At 40.8% G+C, this 24,230-nt stretch overlaps 1 protein-coding gene and 1 long non-coding RNA gene across 3 annotated transcripts in view; one reads left to right on the forward strand and one right to left on the reverse strand.

Annotated features, from left to right (window-relative positions):
- Nucleotides 1–11,748, forward strand: part of LOC125890164 (uncharacterized) — a 41,393-nt gene extending 29,645 nt beyond the window's left edge. Inside the window, exon 4 of the long non-coding RNA XR_007449510.1 lies at nucleotides 11,076–11,748. This is a non-coding gene — a long non-coding RNA (uncharacterized LOC125890164). The remainder of the gene's footprint in view (nucleotides 1–11,075) is intronic.
- The window catches only part of npffr2a (neuropeptide FF receptor 2a), a 40,929-nt gene continuing 18,964 nt past the window's right edge, over nucleotides 2,266–24,230 (reverse strand). For both annotated transcript variants that reach the window (XM_049578600.1, XM_049578601.1), the window contains exons 3-4: nucleotides 20,902–21,001; nucleotides 2,266–8,956 (exon numbers count right to left, since the gene is read on the reverse strand). In XM_049578600.1, coding sequence (XP_049434557.1) covers nucleotides 8,104–8,956; nucleotides 20,902–21,001 — 953 coding nt within the window. In that variant the 3' untranslated portion in view covers nucleotides 2,266–8,103. The remainder of the gene's footprint in view (nucleotides 8,957–20,901; nucleotides 21,002–24,230) is intronic.

Genomic DNA, 24,230 nt, shown 5'->3' on the forward strand with positions numbered 1-24,230 from the left:
GTGTTGAACTGTTCGGTACGCGACTTTCGGTTCGGCATGACCCTGTACCGAATTATTGGGTGCAGGATATTATTTTATTTTATTTTGTTTTATTTTAATTCCGTTTTTGCAAGCCGAACCATTTAAAATATCTAGTTCCCCGACGGACATAATTGAGTGACAGACCGAGTCCGACCGTAAATCTCCACTTTCACTTTGTGCGGCGCATTCTCGCATTTTGACAACATGGCAAGTGAGCCTGACGAACCTGAAGACCCACCCACAAACCTTAAGTCCTCCGTTTGGGAACACTTTGGTTTGAGGGTAAAATACGAAGATGGAAATAAACAAGTGGACAAGACAAAAGCAGTGTGCCGACACTGCAGAACAGCGGTCGGGTATGTACTTGGAAACACATCTAACATGCTAACGCATCTAAAGCGACACCACCCGAGTTTGAACGTTAACCGGCACGACTAGAAAAAGCAATCTGGTGCAAACTACGATAACGTCGTTGTTTAAAAAGAAAGAGCGTTTCCCTGACCATCGCGCTAAAGAAATAACCAACGTCATTGGAGTTGAGTAAAATTGTTTAAGCTGCACTTTAGATATAAGCATGTTTTGTTTACTGTACTTTAACAAAGTGAGAAAGCTAAGTAAGTCCCTAGTAAAACTGAATCTGAGCAGGCTTTAAAGCTGACCAGCTGCACTATACTTTTTGTTTTAATTGAGTAAAATAATTTAAGCAGAAATTTATATTTATATTTGTCATTCAAAAAATGTGTTAAAAAAACAGCAGGATTTTATTTTTCACTTTTATATTTCTATTTTCATTCAAACAATGTGAAAAAGCAGGATTTTATATATATTTGTTTCATTCAAAAATTGTGTAAAAAGAGTTAACTGCTGTGGTGGTATGTTTTAATAAGGTTATCAATAAGTAAAAGATATTTAATAGTTGTCTATTTTTTCATTACTGTACCGAAAAAAACCGAACCGTGACTTGTGTACCGAGGTACGTACCGAACCGTGATTTTTGTGTACCGTTACACCCCTATTAGTCAGGGATGGCCAAACTATAGCCCGCAGGCCAATTGCAGCCTGCTGCCCATTTTTAAATGGCCCGTGGCTAATTTTTCAAATAAAGTAGAATATGGCTCAAGCATATTTATAATAAATTGCACTGCCCAGTTAAACACAATGTCACTGTCATCTTAAACAACTAGGCTACCACTAGCAAGACCTGCCATTGCACTTAATTTGAACTCTCAATGTCGCTACCTCTAGTCTCATAAAAACATTCCCTCAATAAACATGGTGGCAGGCCTAAAATTTTTGTATTATGTGGGCACACTAATCAAACAGTTTAGTAGTGTTGTGTAGTACTTTTGATAGAAAATTAATTGGGCTTTCCTAGTCCAGAAACACTGACTTTCTTGCTGTGTAACTGGTTGAAAACTATGCATTTACTATTGTTTGTATCATGACTCCTTTTATTTTTCTGTTTATGGCCCACAAACGAAAAAGTTTGGCCAGCCCTGACCTAAGTCACGTGTCTCTGATGAATCTCATGTGACAATATTTGACCCCAGTAAATCTCGTTTTACACCAATGTGCCAAATGTCACAAAGGCTAAAATGCCCGAAGCCTGCAGTCATTTGTAAAAAGCTTCCTCCAGTTGATTTTGACTAGTACTTGTAGACGTCGAACGATTAGGACAATGATGTTAGTGGTAAGATTAAATGTGTTTGCTTATGACAAGTGTTAAAATCTTGTAGTGCAGTCTGAGCCATTTCTTTCCCCTATGATTAGTTCGTTTTGTGTATTTGGTCTGGTCATTTATATACAAAAGCAACACATTGATGATACAATTATGAAAGTAGTTAATATATCAGATCATAAGGCCTATATCAAAACAAAACAGAATCAAACATAATATTCTCTGACCTAAAAAAAAAAGGTGTAGGTTGAGCCTGAGCTTATTTTGCCCACCTATACCCTTAATAACAGCAGCAGTGGCAGTGATCCCAGCGCAGAGCTACTCTCAGCTATTCAAACAATTAAAATCTGCAGTCAAAGTGCTCAACTAATGGCTCAGATGATCTGGCCCTACTTTACGTCTGACCTGTCACACCTCACGAGCAGACAAATGGCCTAATGTACACAGCATCCAACTGCGTCACGCTCCAGCTCCATCACAACTGCCATCTCTGAGGCGTGAAACTCATTTGTGAATGTATAGAAATGCCTACTGGCAACTGACAGGGATTAATTTTTAATGGTGTGTTTAGCTAGTTTCTGACTTTCTATTCACACACACAGAGTGCGCTTTTTTCTGTTGATGAAGTCAGAGAGACAGATGGAGAAAAGTGAGTGGCCCAAATGTTATTTCAATCCTCTCCTGCTCTGTCAGCCCTACTGTGTTTTAGTGCAGTTGAATTCACAATATAGTTGTCCTTGCTTACATATTTTTCTGTTTCTGTTGTCCAATAATTAACCAAGTATAAAATTTTGTGGCAGCTCAACTATCACAATATGCTGACCAGCAGCTATTACCAATTTGCTGATCTGCAGGTGATATCATTGTTTAATAATCATGGAAAATAAACAAAATTAGAAGTTAATGACAGCAGCTGTGCCGGGAGGTTGCCTTTATTAACATTTAAAACCACACGAAAAAAAAAATAAAATCAACTAAAGGTTGTCATAATCAAGTACAACCAAACAGCATCTGTCAGCACATCTAAATGAGCTGCTGTATTTATGCTTGCAAAACAAAAATAATATCAGCAAAGCACGTCTCATGAAGAACAGATGTCCCACTTCTGAAACGTTTCCAGTGGACATTGAAATGTGGTGCAGCCAGACACTGTGTACACTTGGCTTACAACTTGAAAATTGAATTGTACTATAGATCTGCAAACGATATATGGATACCGTATGGCGCTTTGTCAGTGTCCAGAAAAAGCTGTTGGGTTTTGCAGATAGAACAGTTTACTCAATCTATCACTTGCAGTTAACAAATTGTGCATCATTTTCACACTGCCGCTGTCAGCACCCATTAGGAAATTTAGTTCTGTCTGAATTGGCACTGATGTATGACTCAGCTGGTTGTGCCACAAAAGAAAAACTGATGATAAATTAGGTGAAGCAAACAAAAGTATTTGTTTAAACTGCCTAGAATAGATCACAATCAGTTTGTCTTTGAGTTTTTACTCTTGCACTTTAGATGATGTTAAACTGTTTTGAAACCTCTGCCACTTGTTGCTGCTTATGTAGCAGCTTTCCAACACATCCTGTTGCCTTTTGTCTCTCTGTAGATGTATGAACACAGCCTCACACTGAACAGCTGACACTGTTTTTCATTGAGTTAACCTTAATTATCTGTGAAGCGCAGCTCTTTATTTCGTCTGTTTAAGCAAGATGTTTGTGTTCACAACAGGTGAGAGCAACAACAAGCTGCAGAGAGTCCTCGCTAGAAAAAATTGGGGTGTAAAGGTTCCTATGAACAGAATAGTGTCACTAGTACACTGCGACTGAAAAGACAGAAGCGCTAAGCTCCAGTATGGCTGCCAGATAATGTACCATGTCACTTTGCTTTTTGTAGCTTCATTCTCAAATTAGTTCATGACTGTGTTGTTAGAGAAATGCATTGTTTCTGGTTCTTACACCTTTGCTGTACAAATTTTCCAAATGGACCCCTTTAAAAATGTATTAAACGCCACACCAACAATAGATGTTTAAAGTATGTAAAACACCTTTGACTCAAAGGTTGTCTGGTTCATTACCCTGCAAGAATTTTTCCCTAATAGCCAGTTCACAAAGACAGCTTCACATTATCACTTGTTATCTAAGCTTTAAACTCAGTCACAAATACTTACAGCGGACGATAACATGTTTTGGGGCCGATGCATGCCCACTGTTTTCCCGTTTACTGTACGAGTTAACTGCACAAGACTGTTCAAAAAATAAAACAAACAGCAAAACACTTTCAGATTTACATGGCACATTCGTAACAGGCTCATGAGATATTCATGAACAAATAATTTTAAATTCAGCATCATTACACCTTTTATGTACATGTTTACAGAGCAGATTTCAGAATAAAAGCCTAGATAAAAATAATTTGTAAGTAGTTCACTCACACACAATCAGAATCACAGTTCTCTTCTAAGCTCAAAGGTTTTTCAAGACAGGTTTAAAAAAAAAAAATAATGAAAGCATTAACATGCGTGTCACTTGCAGAATTGGTCTTTTGCTTTTGTGTGCAAAAGTGTGCACGATTTCCTGCCTAAATGTCTGTGTTATCATTAAAATAAGCCATAATTTAAATGGCTACGGTGAAGTAATTTTAAGTGACTCAGACTAACGATCTTCAGTTTCAAGTAACACCTTTATAATTAAAGGTTTTGCAGTTTCACACCAGCAAATCATTGTCACATCAATTGTAAGACATTAGTTTAATTGCCAGGAGTAAAGCAGAAAACTGTCTGATGAAGAGCATAATGCTCAAAACGTCAAATAATGCTTAAAACTTTAGCACTGGATCCCTGCAGTGTGCGAACTGTTTGTTTTTTCATCTCAGGAGTAAAGCAGACCAACAGAAAAAACATTTAGCAGCTTCTATCAGCCTCTGTGCTACACCTCACATTGTGTACCACTGGTCTGGAGTAATATTTGCTGGATTGCTTTAGCCTGGTTCCAAACCTTAGTAGCATTTCATTGTTGTACTTATTGATGGTTGTTTTCCTTGGTTGGAAACACAGTCGAGCCAGCATGCCCTGGATTTAGGACAGGGATGGCACCTTCTTGGGTCATAGCCAGACATATATATGGGTAGAACAATGACCACAAGTGTGGATGAGGCTGACACACTTGAAAAGGTTGTTGTACAGCAACTCACAGATCTGTGTATTTCTTTAATCATCATTGCATTGTTGCAAATGTTAAGCGCTCTCAGTAACTGCTTCCCCCAGCTTCTGTCTCAACTAAAAAAGGATGTTGGCTGCGGCAAAACAAATACATCCCCCTCTCAAACAGAAAACTAGCAGACTCAAGGCAAGACGTACAGTAGGGTGCTTACAAATTAGGTACAATGATTCGTACTGTGCCTGAGTACAATTGCCCCCAGCCCCCTCATTGCCATCCATTCCCAACACTCAGCTTTCTTTAGTAATTTTATTCCATACCTGAGTACACTTGCATCATCATCTACATGACATTTTTGTTGTGCTAGAGTGTGGCAAAGGACGCTGTAAACAGTGCATTGCTGCTCCAGGGGCCATCATCAGCAGGGACCGGCGGAGCAGCAAGACGCAGCTCTGTTGCTGGCCAGAGGAGAAGCCACTGCTGTCGAGCTCAAAGCTTTCTGCCTCCCGCCAGCAGAAGCTCCGGGGGCCTTTGGCTGCAACTCAGTGTAAATATGAACTGTACTTGAGATGACCTTTTCAAGCGGACTAGGGCACGGCTTTCCATACTGCACCAGTATTCACACTGATCTAACAAAGTGAGCTTTGGGGTCATGTGTACTGGGATCTGGGCCCAGGTCATTGAAGTGAATACAAACACAATTCAGTCTGGTAATCAGGCTTGGATTGCTTTATGGTACAAAACAGTGGAAGGGTGTATTTCGTCAGCTGCAGACTAAACTAAAACCGACACAGGAACAGTGAAATGTGGATTTAAATAATCCTTACTATTTCAGTCCCATTCAGTTAATTGAAAGCAAAAACTTTTGTCCAAGAGGAAGCTGGGACATGTGGCCTGAATTTTAGAAGCACCAGCAACAACAGTCTGACTGGTGTGAGAGGGTACAAGTGGTCCCCGACATTACAGTAATTACACTACCATAAAATTAACTCTTTAATCAGCATAATGAATCTTAGCCATTGGCATGCTGTCAGAGCCTCATATGCTCCAAATGCTAGTGATTATTCTTCATTAAAATGGAAAAATGCTCAGATCTACTTGCCAGATGCCATGTTATCCCATAATGAAGACAGAAAACCCAAAGGATGTTTCAACTTTTCAGAAAAACTGAAAAGATAAAGACCTCTGTTTCACTTTTCATAGGCCATTAGCTGCTGGCAAAACAGTTTCAGTAGACTAGTGCTGCCCCAGACTGAGAATTTTCCTAGTCGACCAATGGTCGTCATTTAGGGCCATTTGTTGACTAGTTACTTGCATGCTTAAAATATTATTTTAATTATTAAATGATATATTTTGGTGATTTGAGTTGAAGGTGTGAGAAAGAATAGTATCAGTAACATTGTTAACACTGTGCTACATTACAGAGAAATACAAAACCGTACTAATGAACCTTCATTAATATAGGCCTATATTTTATCTCCAAGTGCATGTCACACACTGAGCGAGCCGCCTGTTAATGACGCTGTGGGCTAATGGGCATGTAGCTACTTCCATGTTTCAGATGATACGTCATGTTTGTAGTCGACCAATGAAGATGAGTTTACATATCACCTTGGGTTCATCCTTCACCTTCTCAAAATGATCCCACACTTTGGATTTCCTGCCCGACATGTTATTAACTAGCCTGTGGAATAACCGCAGGTACCAGCCCTGGCAATTAGGAGCCGTACACATGCTGCATCTTTGACCGCCTGGAAAACGCAAGGTCGGGCGCTGGGTGCTGCTCTTGTGCCTTTTTTGTGCCAGCTTTCAAGAGCATAGTGGCAGGTTGCGTCCAAGGTTTAACAAGCATTGTATAGCCTGTTTACCTGCAATCCTAAGTGCAGAGCTGATCTTCTGCCAGGCCCTGTTTATAAGTGTGTCGACCATCGTCCATGGGACAGATGTATGATCAATGATCAACTTTTCTGTATTCATCAGACTGAATATTTACAGAAGGGAAAGATATCTGTCGGCTGTGATTGGTTTGTAACAAGACTCCTGTCTGACTGCTGTGCGTGGCCACTTCCTGTGTCTGTCCTTTCAAATTAAATTCCCACATGGTTCAGTCATATAGGTTTTGATTTATTTTGACAAGGCACAGCTCCTAATAGAGGTTCACTTTTTTTTCTTTTCTTCTTTTTCTGTGACTAAGTGACCAATGAAATCTTCCCGACTAATGACCTTTCTGGTCGACTAACATTTGGGTGACTATTGGAGGGCAGCCCTACAGAAGCCTGGTACATTTCCTCACATTTTCCTCACAAGAATCAACTATTCAGTAGGAAATGTAGATTACAGCAATGTAAGTAGCCTGAAAAGCTGTAAAATAATTTGTAATCCTGACTTACTTAAGACTGAGTTACGTTGCTAAGGGTTCATTGTTGTTATTACGTTTAAAAAGTACGGTATGGCTACAGTTTAGAGGTAGGTGGGCTTATTCTCTGCAGTCCGTCAGAAATGCTGCTGTGAAAATCATCCTAACAAAATAAAAGCCTTGATCAAGTTCAGCATCCCTCTGAAGAATTTTGTTCTCTGAAATAAAAATGTGGTTGTGTAAAAGGCCATTGTGATACTTGAAAAAGTGTTACTTCAACTTCTGTTGCTGTGCTGAAGTCTTTGATTTGTTGTTAGAGCCCTTTTGAAATCTGCTCTGCAGACATCACTGTACATACATGTTTGATGCATCTCTGTACATTTATACATACAGGTTTTATAAGGTACGTCATGGAGCAGGACAGTAGACTGTTATCAATGCAAGTTATGCAGTCCAACGAAATTGTTTTCCCTTTGTTGATAATCTCAACAGCACATCCTGCTGCCATTTTTAATGAGGCACAATATGTGCAACACACATTGTGTGGCTTAAAGGTGATAAGAAAAGGTTGACAACCAGTATTTTCTTTCCAAGTTGGCAATTTAAACATTAGTTTTGGATATGTATTTATTTCAGGAGCAAACACTGTGAGGTATCCTTCTGCGTTTATTGTTTCTATTGTTCGCAGGTCACTCAAAACGATAAATTATAGCTTTACGTGTAATCTTATCCAATTTTGTACTTTTGTTTTGCCTGTTTTATTTTGACAGTTTTGAAATTGCCTCAGACAAATTAGACATGAATAGTCAGTGGAGGAACGATGTTCAAAAGATAGAAACATTTTTTCTTGATAAGTGAACACCTTTGCTTATCACCAAGAAGAATATATCTGTGTCACCTCAAATAGACACTGCGGTCACACCACCACTGCTGCATGATGCCTTCTCCAGGTCTTCCATGACCAAGTCCTGTTCAGTGACGTGATTGGGTCGCCTGGAAGAGGTCTTATCCAGGCTGTTGAGAGAAATAGGCTCTAGGGACGTTGGTGCATTATTAGCTGGCAGCACGGAGTTTCCCTGAAGCCTGTGCGAGTAGGTTTTCCTCCGCTGTCCGTCCGCAGTGCACAGGCTGATCTTAAACACAGCTTGAAATCCTCTGCGGAAATTCTCATTGAAGAAACCGTAGATGATAGGGTTGACACTGCTGTTGAAGAAGGCTAGCCAGTGGGCAAAGGGATAAATGTAAATGTTGATGATCCTGTACTGCTGCTCAGTCAGGCTGGCATAGTCGCTCAACATCATGAGGGTCCACAGAGGTAGCCAGGAGAGGATGAAAAGCAAAGCAACTATTAGAAGCATTTTAATCACCCTTTGCTTTTTCTTTGACACAGTGTGGCGGTTGTCGTGCCCCGGCTTTCCTCCCGTTGGGACCGCTGTTTTGAAAAGCGTAATGCCAATCCGGGCGTACATGATCACGATGAGGGAAAGAGGAGCAAGGTAGATATTTGCAAACAGGACAGTGGTGTAAATCTTCCTCATATCCTGGTTCGGCCAGTTCTCTCTGCACCAGTAAAACGGGGTCGTTTTGTTGTCATACCCCAGTAACACCCGAATGGTTTGCTCCTTGGTGACTTGTAGCATCACCCCAGATGGACACATAATGGATATGGCCAGAACCCAGATAATGACTATTATCAAGGTGGCTGTGGATATGGTCAGCTTTTGCTTGAATGGGTAGACAATGCATCTGAATCTGCAAAGGGATTAAAAAGAAAAGACTGGATCAGGAAGGTGCATTAAGACATTTAACCTGCTTTTAAAAAATCTTTTCCACATGAAGTTAGTGACAGCAAAGAGCATTTACTTCAACATTAACTGATTAGAGTCACTGTAAATAATGAAGGGACACATTCACAGGTAGAGCTTTTCCTTTGGCATTTTTGGCTGCACTGAGTCAAATCATGCAGCATTGATTTGTGTTTCCATTGTCCATTTAATCGCACAGAGTTGTGTTGAGCCACGCCAAAGGTGGATCTCAGGAGTTGGGCCAAAAGCATGCCCTAATGCCTCCAGGCAAGTAGTGTTGATGTCTCACTGATCTCTGACCAATTATCTTACCCCCGTTAAACAAGCATGTGTTGTAAGACTAAACTGATGTTCGTGCAGGAGACCAGAGAGAAGGAAGTTTTTTAAGTCTTTGTGTGTAGCTTCTTACAGAGTATCTGTGGTTTGGAGTTTAGTTTTAATTTAATCTTCACTTAAAATGCTACCATTTCAAAGTGAGGATTTAATTAAAATAATTAATTCAGAAGCAGTGTGGACATAGAAATCTGATTTGTTTCCTATCAGTTCTGGCCCACTTTCATTTGTGGTCCTAAATCCGATCAAACAAATTCGATCATTTGTCATTAAACCACTGTGACAACGGTTATATTGGAAAAATTGTGTGTTTTTTCCCATATAGCCCATTTTTCATGTCATACTTCACTGCACAGGAGCAGATCATTTATCATACAGTGTCAGAGCTGTCTGTTCAAACTACAGAAGGATGCAGAAGCCGTACTGCTGCTGTGATAGGCTGCCCTGATAGCTAGCCAATACAGCATGACTGCCAGACACTTTGTGAAGCTTTCTGATGTGGCCCTAGACATCTTAAAGTTCTGGAGGAAATGTGGTTCTCGGTGAAACCCTCCACATCGCAGCCCCACCACTCCTGACTCCTCCCGCACCTTCACCTCTCTCCACAGAACCACAACCTGCTGGTGGAGCTGTGGCTTTTGCGTTTCTTTGTCTTCTCACTAATATGCCTTTGTTCTGTTCATCTTCTAACCGCTTCATCCTCTTGAGGGTCGCGGGGGGCTGGAGCCTATCTCAGCTGACATCGGGCGAGAGGCAGGGTACACCCTGGACAGGTCGCCAGACTATCGCAGGGCTGACACATAGAGACTGTCTCTATGTGTCAGCCTTTGTTCCAACGGCTCATAATTCCAAGCCTCTATAGTCTGAAAAAAATATCCTATTTTACGACAGCTCGGTATCTTGAAACAAAGGAGCCATGTGCCCCTTCTCAACATATGGCAAATTGTCTTCAGACCTGTGCAGCAAATCATTCTGACGATGGATGTTTGCACCACTTTGTCATTTTCCCCCCAAATGCCTTTGTCTCAAAAATATGAGTTTGTGTTGTTGTTCCAACGTGCATGTTTGTGATGTTACTGGTTGCATGTGAGGCATGTCACGGCAGAGATAACTTCACACTGATGTCAGATATGGGTCACAGAAAAAACTGGAATTGAGCATTAAGCCTTGTCCTGCAGGGAGGAACAGAACGAGCAGAAACAGCCACCATGAGATGCTGGATGAAGAGCTGCAAACAACAGGCTTTTACTGCTCCTCTGATGGCAGCTCATCTCCAGCAGGTCAACTTCTTTTACCTGCCGTGCTTTGTGATGGAAAAACACTCACAGCAAAATTACAGAACTTTTAGCCATGGATCGGCCTGCTGCTTTTAAACTTTATTGACCCAAGAAACGCACACTGTCAGTTAAAGGCGTCCCTTCAAGCGGGTAGCCCAGTTGTAATGGAGATGCAAATCCCTGCTGCTCTGGGCTGTCAAGCCAACTCAAGCCAAGCCAGCATGTGTGTGAAAAAGCAATAATGGAGGGGCTGTTGTCGGGAGACGTGGGGTCACACTTGTGTACATGTTACAAACAGTATTTATTAAGTAACAACAAACAATTAAATGAAAGCAAATACACAAATTTTGACTGTTGGACTGCTGCTCTCACTCTGGTACACTCATGTTCAGTGTTAAAGAACACTGATGTCTCTGTTCATGCTTAATTTCCCATTTTCCTGTCTGTGTAACGCAGTTTTCACCGCAGACTGACATATGAACCTTCTGTGACCCTGAGGACATCTGGGGCTGGCCTGTTGACTGTCCCAAGAGCCAGAACAAAACATGGTGAAGCAGCATTTTGTTATCATGCAGCACAAACCTGGAATAACCTAGCTCAAAACGTTCCTTTTCTACACTGCTTACTCCACCCTGTAATGACTGCAAACTTATTGTTAAACTCAATTTTAAATCATTTTAAATAAGCTTTTTATCTTTGCACCTCTTATCTGCACTCTTGCTCTTGTTTTTTTTTTTTTAAATTGTTAATCATTTAGTAATTAATTTCACCTTTTATATCTATTTTTCTCTTTAGTCTTTTATTGTAAATCTGTATCATTATTCATGTTTTATATTTTATTGCTCTGTAACGCACTTTAAATTGCCCTGGTGTATGAAATCTGCCACACAAATAAAGCTGCCTTGCCTCGCAAATCAATTTTAAAACATCAGGAGCGTAATTAACCTAGATCTCCTTGATACCATCACTGTGATCCATGACTAAATCAGCACCTGTTTATAAAAAGGTACATAATGTCAACAGCAAACTGTGCACAAAGGTTGTTTGTAGAAAACTGTTTTCACAGCGGATTTTTTAACCTGTCAGTGGGAAAGCACAAGCGTTGCTAACGACACTTTGTTCTATTCAAGAGTCCCAGTGTGATTGTGAGCAAGCATGCACAATACCAGGATTCTGAAATTAAAGCTGCTTAATGGAATTCAGCCATTGTTAATTTCATTATTTGTACTTGTGCTTTTCTTGCTGTGACGTGAAATTGTCATCCATGAAAGAGCCTATGGTGCTGAACAGCTTGTGGAACATTTGAGATTTTCAAGGACTGTTGTTTTGAAGGTCTGTGTAATTTTTCTTTGCACAGCACTGCTTCCTGAGCCTGGGAGGAGGGAGACAAACAACATAGAAGTTTGCACTGAGATCAGCCTGAAATGTTATTTAAATTCTCACGGAAGTCAACTGTACATTTTTATATCTGTCGACCCGCTGATACAGGCGTGCTCTCTGTATTTTTCCATCTGCATGTGTCTCCCTGCAGTCGAGCAGCGCAGTGTGTCTAAAGTTGGCAGCCACAGTCAGTAGTAATAACAGCCTGAATTTTTTATCACGCCTTTCAAGGGCCCTAAGGACGCTTTACATATAGGAAGGCAGAACGAATCACACACCAATAAGAAACTGCGATATGGCCCATAAGCTGTGACTGCTATTGGGGTTGCCACTGTAATGTGCTTTCTGGCCTTCCTTTTGACGTCAGAGCCATTGCTGCTGTCACTTTGCAGAGCTGAAAACATGTATGAGTAACCACAGCAGTGACCATCTAGCCATTCTTCTTTTATTCTTATTCTTATATATTCTTATACTGTCAGAGACATCTTACCTATTGACTTTACTAAATATTTTTAATTAGATATGGAGTTGATACTTGCATGCTCATATGGATAGGTTTGACACTAAAAATCCATCTCCACAGTAGCTTAATGCAAAATAGACAAAGGTATTACACAAAACACCTATACAATACTAATTGGCAATACATTTACAACTGCACATGTATATCACACGGTTAGTGATTTACTGATGAAAACATTGTTAAACTCCTCATGCAGAGACGCAGGAAAATGTATTCGCTCTGTACAAACACTCCTATAGATCAACCTTGGAATTTGAAAATGGGTTGCTGTTATAGGAGCTTCCTGCATGATGTTGAACCCCATGTATCTCTGAATCAGCCATCACTGTCAGACACTATTCATTTTTCAATTTATTATCTGAATGAATAAACATAATTCTATATGATATGACTCATTCAAGAATGTTTATTTGTGTTTATACGTGGGTAGGTTTTGCTTTCATAGTCACCAGCATCACAAAACCTTTATCCACAGTTACTTTTTAACAGACAAGTAAAACTGCAGAAGCCAGCGCGATAAACTTAAAGTAGAGATTTTAATGGTTAGCCATTTACTGCAGAAAGAATTTTTGATGCCCTATACAAGCGGTACTTCCTGGACCAAAGCACGATGCAGATTTCAGTGCCTCATTTCAGTGCCAGATTGTGTGCATAGCAAGTGTACGGCCGAGAGAAAAGAAAGAGTGTGTGTGTGTGTGTGTGTGTGTGTGTTTGTGATGGTGACCGTGAGGCCGCATAGAAGTTAAACATAGCAGTGCAGTGTGTGTACAGTTAAGACTTTTTGTCAGTGAATAAATGCTACAACCCCTCAAGATCCAAGCCAAGCCCCAGTGTTTTGCTTGCCATCTTGCCTTTTGTATGTAATGTCATTTTGCTTTTGTTTCTGAGAATTAACTGGTTGGTTACAGGTTAATGGATGTTGGGCTACTGAGAGAAAAATTAACCAAAACGTATATCCGTAACTTCATATACAAGGCTACAAGTACTCATTATGCAGCAGAATAGTCCCAGTTATGTATTGATGTATGAACGTATAAGAAGCCTTTTAACGTTGCAGTTGGTCTTAGTATAAATCAGCACACAAAAGAAATGCCCAATTGACCTTTCGCAAAGCTATGTCACTTTGTGATTGTCCGACAAGCTGGGCTCTAGTTTCCCAGCGCAGCGCAGGGTGGCGAACCCCGTGCAGAGCTAGTTTCAAGCAGTGCAACCCGAGGCGCGCTCAGTTTGGTAGTTTGGCAGACCGAGGTGTGCTGAGATGGGTGTGGCGGCACAGCAGGGGGAGGTGTTGACAGATCCAGCTTGGTGCAGTGACAGTTTTGTGCCAAAAGGCTTCGCCGAAGGTGTGCTAAAAGCTCGCCAGCTGAAACCAGGTCTACTGTCAGTGCAGGCAGAGTGTAGCCGGTGTAAGCCGAAGTTTGGCTGTCCGACGGACAGTGTGCACACGTCACCAAAACCTCACAGGCAGGTTTCCAGAATGTCAGGCACATTAACGATGCAATAAATACCCAAAAAAACACTATTCAATGCAACTATCTGCAATCAGCACATAAATGTATCTCTATATCGACTGTCCCGTCACATCTGATGTCAGATCAAAGGGGATTGGCACCGTTTGGCACGCGTAATGGAAACCCAACCTGATTTGATTAACACAAACTAATGAGTTCACATCCCTCTCAGCCAACCACAAACAGCCACAGCATCAGATAGGGAGTATATATTCAGCATCTGTCATCTTAGAAAAGTCAAAAGAAAAGAAACAGAGTGAGACTGTGAGAGAGAAAGAGAGAGCGTGCGCGTGAGAGAGAAATGCAACATTGATTTACAATTGTGGTGACCTCCTCCCAGGCTACCTTTGCATCATCAGCCCGTGGAGGTCTGCTCGCAGTTCCGTATATTCGGACACTGCGAGCTTGGACCTCCCAGACCAAAACATCAGTTTCCTCCTGGGAGAAGTCTGGCCGTCTGACGCTGCTGCTCTCTTCTGCCATGGCGAATTGAGTAAACTCTCATTACGCCTTCGCGCGGCACATTTCAGGGCGAGGAGAGGAGCTCATTTGATTGGTGTGATGTGTGTAAAACCCACTCCACGCCTTCTCTCCTCCCTCTTTCCGACTTGCGCAGGTAGGAGGGACGGAGGTGGGAAAGAGGAGTAGCTGCGTCAGGCGCACGGTGTGCCAAACTTACAAAATCCGCCTGGCCACACCCAGTTGGCGAAGCGCAGGTGTGCTGCACCCCGTCTCGCCCGGTCTGCGAAACTAGAGCCCGCTGTCGCAGTAAGCATGGAGCCCACACTGTAACTAACTGCACTCCCTGAAGAAATATTATCATATTTTTGGAAAACCGAAACAGTGATTCCAGAGAGAAGCAGACAGAGGGGTCTACAGTGTGTGTTTGAAGGATATATCCAGGATGTCAAACTGACTCAGCAGCAACAACAGGTTAAAAAGACAAAGATAGAAGCTAAAGCCGAACTATAGGCTACAGATCACAGCGTAAAAGTGAACCACCACATCACTGCTGATCGCCACACAAGACAATGAATATAAAGGGAAACTTTGCTGATATTGAACCAGCTGTGTGGCATCGCAGTGTGTGCAGATGTGTGTTTGGTTTTGCCTTTGTGTGGCTGCTAGCACCCAGACCTCTGCTGCAGGACGGGCAGTGATCTCAGGGGGAAAGTCAAACAAAGTTTCCCTGCTTCCCTTCACTGGTTCCTGTGCAGCAGGGTTGGTCTTTGTTTCACTCTTATAATCATTACAAAGCAAAAGCAGCATGTGTATACATTCAGTAGGCTATATCTTCAGTAGCTAGCTAGCTAACCCTACACTTTTCAGGGTTTGATTTTGGTTTTGGAACAGGGAAGAAACGTTTATCTTTTTCCAACCTCTCCAGGTAACGAGTATCATTAATACACGACGTGCCCCAGGCACAACATTTAGCTCCAAATCCACAAAACCAGCCTGAAAATGAAGGAAATCTGAAACGACTGCATTAGAGTCAATGGAGCACAGCTGTGTTGCTGTCGGACCCTGGTCTGAGCCAACACGATGCTACGTTATGATTGGTCAGTCTGCATCCAGGTGTGGGACTCAGCGAAGGGTCAATTACAACTCTGGGGTACTTATAATTAAGTAGTTTTAAAAACAGGTACTCAGTTACATCACTGCTAGGAGGAAAGAAGGTCATGGACGGTTTACATCATATTGGCCCTGCTTGAAAAACTCCCTGCCATTGTTAAACTCAGTCAAAAATAGTCAGTTATTATAGACAGAGCTGGAGGTTTGTACTTTGAAGCAGCTGCAGGCTTGTGATTTACAGTCAAAGGGTTTGTTGGATGGAAATCAATACAGCTGAAACTAAACTGCCGACTCCCATGTTGGGTGGGATGTGGTGTGACAAAGAGCGTCTTATTATTGTTGGTTTGAGAATAGAGACATGCAGACACAGCCAGACTGATCGATTCCTGAATGACTGCAGTTTGTGTTGAGAGATAGAAGAAAAAGGGGAATTTTGTTGGCCAGTATGAGATCTCAAACCAACATAGTATTAAGAGTAATTGTATAATGAATGGTGTGATAGCAATGAGCAGGAGGTGATTTGTTTGTGAATGTGTAAGAGTCCGTCTATTCTTGTTTTTCATTATTTTCTTTTCTCTGTTTAGAACACGCCATGTGAAATTACTTTAATCTAATTCACTTAAATCTCCGACTATTGTCTCTCGTCTCGTCTCTCTCCTGTATGTGCATCTCAATCACTCAAGTCACAGTGCTTATCAGTATAAAATTTGATTGGCTAAGTATCATCATATGAGATTATTGATAATGCATCCAATGGAGTGGTGCAGGAATGGGTCCTCAAACCAGGAAATGAATCAGCATTTTTGCACCCACAATTTGTTTGTCTCAAATACAGTGGATTTTTTGGTGGTTTTTGGTTAGATGACTAAACTAAGGTCTGTGGTTTTGTTCTGCAACAAAAAATATATCATGAAGTACCCCACTTGTGAATTTAGAAGCTTTTTGAATACCAGCAAGTGGTTAAATCAGAGTACAGGGTGTCATCATGCCGAGCACGGCTTTACAGCCTTGTTGTGGTGCTGACGTTGAAGTCATGCGACTATGGTGTAGTTTGTTTACAGTGTAACATTAGCTTTTTAATTTTGGTGATTGCATTTACACTTTAAATCATTAAAGTGGTGTTCACTGGTGAAAATGATCTTCGTGAACAAAACGTGTGAGTCACATAAACGTTTGTTTACCACTGAGCTTATTTTCTGCAACAATCCAAAATCCAACAGAAGTGTCCTATTGGCTCTTTGTCGAGGGAACCAGAGTGATGTTAGTGATGTTTGTTGGCCTACAAAAAATGTCGTCCCTGCACCAGTCTATTGGTCTGCAAGTTTCCTTAGCTGCTAAATCAGTGTCATAAAGGCGAGAAATACTGTGGCGGTTAAAATAGAAACGCTCTGTCAAAATGTAGTAATTATGAATAGTTTATCAGGAAGAGGTCTGGGTCTAAATGGAACAACGTCTGGTTCTAGACGTGGGGAATGAAGAAGGGATGTCAGGTTAACAAAAGGGTTTGTATTTTAGTCATTTGCTAACAAGGGAGATGTCATTCCCCCCTCATCCTCCCTCCAATGGCAACAAGGTCGAGTTAGAATAGATGCAGCCAGTCATTAAGATCTGGCTTATCTGTGCATGAATACACTGTTCAGAAGAAGAAAGCCTGTTATCTCCTCATTTATTCAAATCTTTTTTTAATCATGTGGCTGATAGATATGTAGAGTGAATCTGACTTTTGGGTGTCAAAGCATTTCAAACTCCATCTGGCCTTTCCAGAGGCAAAGACACTCTCCCATGATTTAAAATTGTGACAGTGACATCACTGCACATCTAGTGTGTGAGGACCAGATGATGATAATATCCCAGCTCGGACATTCTTACAGCTTGAAGAGCTATTGTAACTCCACTAAATGTGTTGTTTGCAGTTTCCAACTGTGATATTCTGCAGCTTCCTCCAGTGGTTTATAAAGTGATTAAACACGATTAACAGCCAGCTGGCGCCATCTCCATGGACAGCAATTAGGCAATTCAGCACCATCATTCAAAAGAGGACAAGTACCAGATAAAGATGAGAGAGCTGTACAATCCTGCTCATTTGTCTGTACCGATAAGTGGCAGAAAATAATACATCGGGCCAAAGAACAAATTACATGATTTGGCTTATTTGTTGTTGAAGATTTCTGAACACAGAGACTGGACATTTTTTTCATGAACTAATTCAGTTACGTGAATTAAGAGAATCTGTTTTTTCCATGTTCACACAGTATTCTAGTTTTTAATCTGCATCTTATATTTGATTGTGGTATTTGTAAGCCTATAAAGCTTTGTCTTGTACTCCAGCAGGGGATATTCCTGAAATGCACCGTCCATCTGACCCACTGCATGCCTCGTTACTGTCAGAGCGCTGTGTAATGTTTGTTCTCTCTGCTTCCTATAGGGTTGCAAAATTCCATGATTATTCAAGGTGGAAACTTACATGGGAATTACCAGGGACTTATGGGAAATAATGGGAAATATTGGGGTTATCTGCTCAGGCTGTATTTACCATGTCACATGCCGATAGAAACAAACCTTTTACCATATCATTAGCAGACATAATCCATTAATTTGCTGCTGAATAAATCCATTAATTTGTCAGATACATAGGAAGCTGAAAAGTGCAATGTGGTGAGTGGGTCATGGTACTGTGAAAATTTAAGCAAAACTTTGTAAAAATAATTTATAAAAGAAATGTTTTATAATAATGAGTGAGTGGGATTGGATAATTAAAACTCTACAGTGTGCAAAGTGCACCATTTATGATTAAAAGGTTATACAATTTGTACTTTGCTTTAAGCTACAATCTGCTGATTAACTGAAATATCATACAAAATGCACGCTGTATTTTCAGTAATATAACAAAACTTTCATGAAAACATGTTGCCCTTTGGCTCAGATAGTGCAGTAGTGTTGTGGTGGTGTGGGCTGCACGGGGGATGGGAGAATGCACTGTGCATGCAGAGGGTCGCAGTTTTACTGAATTCCTATTGAAGAGGATTCTGGCTAATGATCTGTACATGTGATGAAGAATGCTGAATGCAGTGCAAGGTTACAGTTCAGTCAACCTTATCCACTCCTCCCGTCCCAAACATGGACCCATTTTTGTCTTTTTTTAGGTCACGGGTACTTTAGGAGAAAGCAGGTCAACAGCATATGTCCACTATAAAGTGTTAAAGCTGTGAATGTGAAGATTATTTTTAGGTGCAGCCCCGCATTGTGTGTTAAGTTTATCTAGTCATAAAACATTGTCTTCTGGTCAGGCAACTATTCAAACTATAAAGTTTATGGTGTATAGGGGCTTAGAACATCATGATGGAGGTATATGATGGCCATTCCCATGCTTAATTATGTCTCATAAGTTGTTGCAGCAATTCTTGGGTTGTTGATACATAGATTTGGTGCTAAATTTGAACATTTTCACCTCTCAAGCTTGATAGAAATATAAAAAATCCCTCCAAAGTGATACATCAAGACACCAAGACCTTGAGGAACACCGCAGAAAAACTCATGCTGTAATTTGTTATCAAGAACTATTGACATTTGGAGATTTCTTTTAGAATGGTATTTATTAGCAATTGGTTTGTGAGCACTTCCTGTTCTGTAAGCTGCTGAGAGACCCTTATTGTTAATATAACTATGAAAGCCATTCATCCTCTGAAAGCCTGAGATCTCTAGCTTGTGGTTGTTGCTGCATTGTGTGGGCACCAGCATAAAGTGGGCATGTCTGTAACGGTTAGACTGGTTGGTATCCATAGAACACATTTTCACTCAGATATTTTGAAGTGAGAGGTCAAGGAGCCTCTGTGAAAATGGCCATGCCAGTTATTCCCTCTGCAAAATTTAGCCCAAATTCAACACATTCTCACTCAGACCTCGACACGTATCGACGTTTGGTCTTGGACTTCCCATGTCAGGATACGACACGCAAGGTCAAGTTCTGCCTGTTACATGCACTGTTTGTATCCAAAATACATTTACGTGTTCAAAGTAAATGTGCAGCTTGCATGCAGTCTCTTTCAAAATAAACGCACTACATTGGTACAACAACACAACAAATTATATTTCCTTCAACAACACACGCACATGGTTATGTTTACGTATGTGGTTGGGTTTATTGAAAAAGAACAGGGTTTGGCTTTACAGTCTTACAGGAAGCAAACACCGGCCTCCTGGGTGAAAGTCGGTGGTTGTTGGACTATCTACCACCCTTTCTGCCCACCCTACTGGGACTTACGCTGCCTTAACTTTTGTTGTGTTTCCGCCTGAGGCCGTTAAACAATAATGGTGATTGGCCGCATACAATACCAATGTGAAGGGACGACTTTTTTTGTCAGTATCTGACACCGGAAGTCACTGACCAAGCGCCAGGTTTCGAAGACTTAGGAGTGAGACCAAGTTGATGAATTTAGAGTGTCAATTGACCCCCATTTGACCCCCATCAAGACAAGCTAGCATGACATGCTTTTACCAATGGATTCCTTAGGTCTTCTAGTTTCATATAAAACCAGCATCTTTACTCTTTAAGACTTAACCCACTATAGCCCCTTAAAGACAGTAATGTAGGCTGAGGACGCTGAAGTCTTTGCAGAGTTGAAGAGGTTAAATGGGCAGACTTAAACCAAAACATGCCAAAAGACCTAGACTTGCTTTTTTATGTGAGTTTTCTCCCCAAATAAGTTCACCATTAAAAGGTATGATTTTTACATTGAAATAATGCTAAAAATGACAAAATCCCAGAGCTTAACTTCCCTTGGCAGTTTTTCTGGAAATGTATGGAACATTTTCAGACTCTTTGCAACCCTGTTGCTATTGCCAAGTGAAGAACACTGTACTGTGGATAACTGTGACACCAAATTGTTGCTTCTTTACCAAGAAGTAATGTGAGAAAGCTTTTGAATTGTCAGTTTGAATTTGTTCAGACTCGATTTTCTTGAGAATCACATCCAAGTGAATCTAGAGAATCACTTCCTTTCTGGAGCTTTTGACCACATCTTTCATTCACAGAAGATGTCTGTGAGAAACAGATGAAAGCTCTGGGGAAAAAGGCAGTCAGTGACCCCTGAGTTTAGAATATTTTATCACATAGCTGATAGGGTTGTGCAGCCTTTGTGGGGGTATTTGATCTCTGAATTGTATCTGGTTTCATCTGTTGTTGTTTTTTCTGCACATAAAACACTACTTTTAAGGTACCATTGAAGTGTGAAAGGAGCTTGGGAAAGGTTATACTGTTACATGTAGCAGCAGTAGTAATAATTTACAGCCACTGTACCTGTCAACAGCAATAGCAACCAGAGTGAAGACAGATGCTGACACGGAGATCCCTTGAACCATGCCGCTCATTTTGCAGACCAGGCTTCCAAAAGGCCATCCTGTCAACAGGAAAGATATATTCAGCGGATTTTAAAGACAATGCATTACGGCAGAACAGCAGTTTAATTCAGAGTGCCTCAAATGGATTGATATCCACAAACAGATAAGAGTATAGGGCAAGCTCATGGGTCTTGCCATAAATTCACTTAAGTACTTAAGTATCTTCAGGGGGAACAACCTTTTTTTTTAGCATGACTGGTAGCAGATAGGCTGACAGTGTAGATGTCGTACTGTGGCTGACTCACAATATTCAGACTGCAGGCGGTCATCAGTATAACCCCGAGTTTCTGTAACCTGTAATTTTGCTTGATTCTTTGTCATACACTTTCATAATAAGGACGACTGCGGATATAAAGCTATCTGGAGTTCACTGCAGTGGTTATTCATGGCATGAGTAAGGAAGAAACAAAATCAGAGAATTAAGATGTTGATTGTTGAAACAAGGGAGACAAATTTGAAGGGAAATTTTACAGACATTCCAGCAATTTTACACCTCAAACTCCGTTTGCTTGGCGCCAGCAGTGCTGCTCAATGTGTGGAAACGGTTGTGTAATATCTTCTGTGGTTTTGAAGTCTGAAAGAAAATAAACCTGATAACATCAGGGTTATCGCTGCTTGGGTTTGAGACTTAAAGCTTTTAGCAGTAAGGCTGCATTACAATCTGGGGTTGTGAGGTTTGAAAGAAGTGGGAATTTAGAGGCCAGCGGGGGGTCTGATGAAAGACGCTACAGGCTTGCATTATGGGAATTGCAAGATCTAGTATTTTTTGGAGCTTGACTCATGCTGCTAACTAAATTCTGAAAATCTCAACCTCTGCTGCGTCGACTTGCTGGATTATCCATTTAAAGAATTTGGTTAGTACCAGATGCAAAGCAGGGTGTAAGGTGATGGAAACAAAAAGCTTTCCATTGCATTTTTGTCTCTAGTCAAGAAGTTTTACAAGCAATAAAATGATTCACATTTAAAGCCCTCTCGTGGCAGTACTACACCATTATGGTATGCCTAAGGTGTTGCTAGATGTTTTAGAACAATGTTTTGGTAGTTTGGAGGGGTGGAAAAAAATTGATTCGCTTAAATATTCTATTTTTTTGTTTGTTTGTTAGTGATTTTTTTAATCGCCTGAATCAACATAATTCAAATGCAGAGGTATAAAGAAGTTTCTGCTTTTATTGTGGTAATCTACGAGTAATGTGACGCCATATCTGTTCCAAAAAAACAAAGCCAAAGCAAGAAAGCAGACAATGGTGGACAACAACACAGACCTTAAGCTGTTCAGATAGCAACTCTGATATAGCCAGCCCAGTGCAAACTCCACACTGGATCAGCAGACTTTCTGCTGCTGCAGTTACAAATGAACAATGGTGTTGGGGTTTGTGCCGGCTGAATTCGAGTTGCTACAGCCAGTACTGTAAGCTCAATTTCCGAAGCTTCGGCCAACTCTGTCCCCGTGAATAGTCTCTTAGCAGCTGGGAGAGGCAGAGATGCGACAGGGTAACTAAGGGTAACCAAGCAGCTCTACAATGGAAGAAGGCTTTACCCATTTTATATACTAAAATAAATAGAATATCAATGAGTGGCAGTCAGTATTGATACTGTGGCAGCTGCCACAAATGAGTCAGTGTATGGAAAACACTGCAAGCTTGATGAACAGGGATTGGACAGCTACATGTGGCAGTTAAAGTTTGCTTCAGAAAGTATTCTTTCAAAAGTGTTTATAGCAAGATTTGTGATAAATCCTAATATCAAATTGCAATACTTATAGAATTGCTTTACTTAAAAATTGGAACACATATTGAATCAGCAACTTGGTATTGTGATGGTATGGCATCCAGGGGTAAGCACTGGTATTGTATAACCAGATTAAACATACAGTAGGAAGTTTTTTTTTTTTGTTTTTTTGAACGTCGTTTCACTAAATAGTTGAGGAAACTTGCACATACCCGTTGAGCTCCTTGAGAAGACAAAGGTCACTTCAAATACCTTTTAAGTTGATAATCAATCTGTTAGGTTGTCAACACGTGATAAATGGATGACACTGCATCGTGTTGGCTTGAATGCTTGTTTTTCATTAGAGACAGCGATGACACTGAAGCTTGTGGCAGCACTACTGCTCTAATTGTTATTTCCACTGACCTGATTTTTCACCTCCCTGCTCTGCATTTAATTGAAATTATTTGAACTTTAAGTGTGGACATTGCTGACCTTTCAAACATGCCCAATCAGATTATAGATGAGCAAGAGATTTAAAGAGGGAGAAATCATATCTATCTCCAAAGCTAGATTGGCGTGATTTCAATGTTTGTATTGGCATTTCCTCAGCATGAGTTTACAGTTGATGCGTTGGCATCAGGCTCAACTCTTGAAACCATCTCTGTGAACAACACAGTGAAGGGTGCAGCCCAGTCTGCTTGTCATATTGCTTTTTACACTCCAGTCTCTACAAGACTTACTGATCTTTGTTCTGTCAGATGGGACAATGCATTTACAAGATAATAGGACGGTGAATGCAACTGAAATGTCGTCTTCGTAGTTTTTTCTTTTACTGTTGTTAATGGTTTCACTTGCACTTTGCTCCTTTTGTTTCTATATTATGTACTTTGTTCCTTTTTGTTAGTGTTATGTTGGCATTCAAACAGCTCCTTAATCGTTTTTCAAAACCGAAATCTTCACTTACAGCAGAGCCAGACTCCTTTGCAGAAATGCCATTATCACAGCCAAAGGCTCTGACAGATCTTGAGCTGCCGACCAACCCACATGGCAGGTGCAGTTGATCGGTGTCTTTTTCAAGAACATTGTTCAAGAACATTAGACTCATTTACAGATTCTTGGTTGTTGTAAGACAGGTGAGTTCGCAGCTGCTTGGACAGTCTCTAAAAGAAACAGTTCACTTAGATTTCTACCTTCATAAAAGTTATAAGACCTGACAGGTTACGGTGATACTAATGCAGCTCACTTGTTGTTTAATAATGTGACAATCTTAAAGATTTCAGTCCAGGTTGATGAAGCGACACCAGATATTACTGGTTGTAAAAACAAATGTGGTGTAACACTACAGGTTGCAGAGTTCTGGGGGTGGCAAAACAAACTTGTAGTTTTTTGTGAGGAAGTCAAAATTGGCCTTTTTTCCCCTCATTCTTTGAGTCTGCGGACAGCAGGGCCCAATTAAAGGAGTTGCTAGCATCGCCAAGTTGAAGGCGTGCAGCCTGTCGCCTGCAGCTCTTCATCTTA

The sequence above is a fragment of the Epinephelus fuscoguttatus genome, linkage group LG6 (assembly GCF_011397635.1).
Source record: "Epinephelus fuscoguttatus linkage group LG6, E.fuscoguttatus.final_Chr_v1".
Lineage (NCBI taxonomy): Eukaryota > Metazoa > Chordata > Actinopteri > Perciformes > Serranidae > Epinephelus > Epinephelus fuscoguttatus.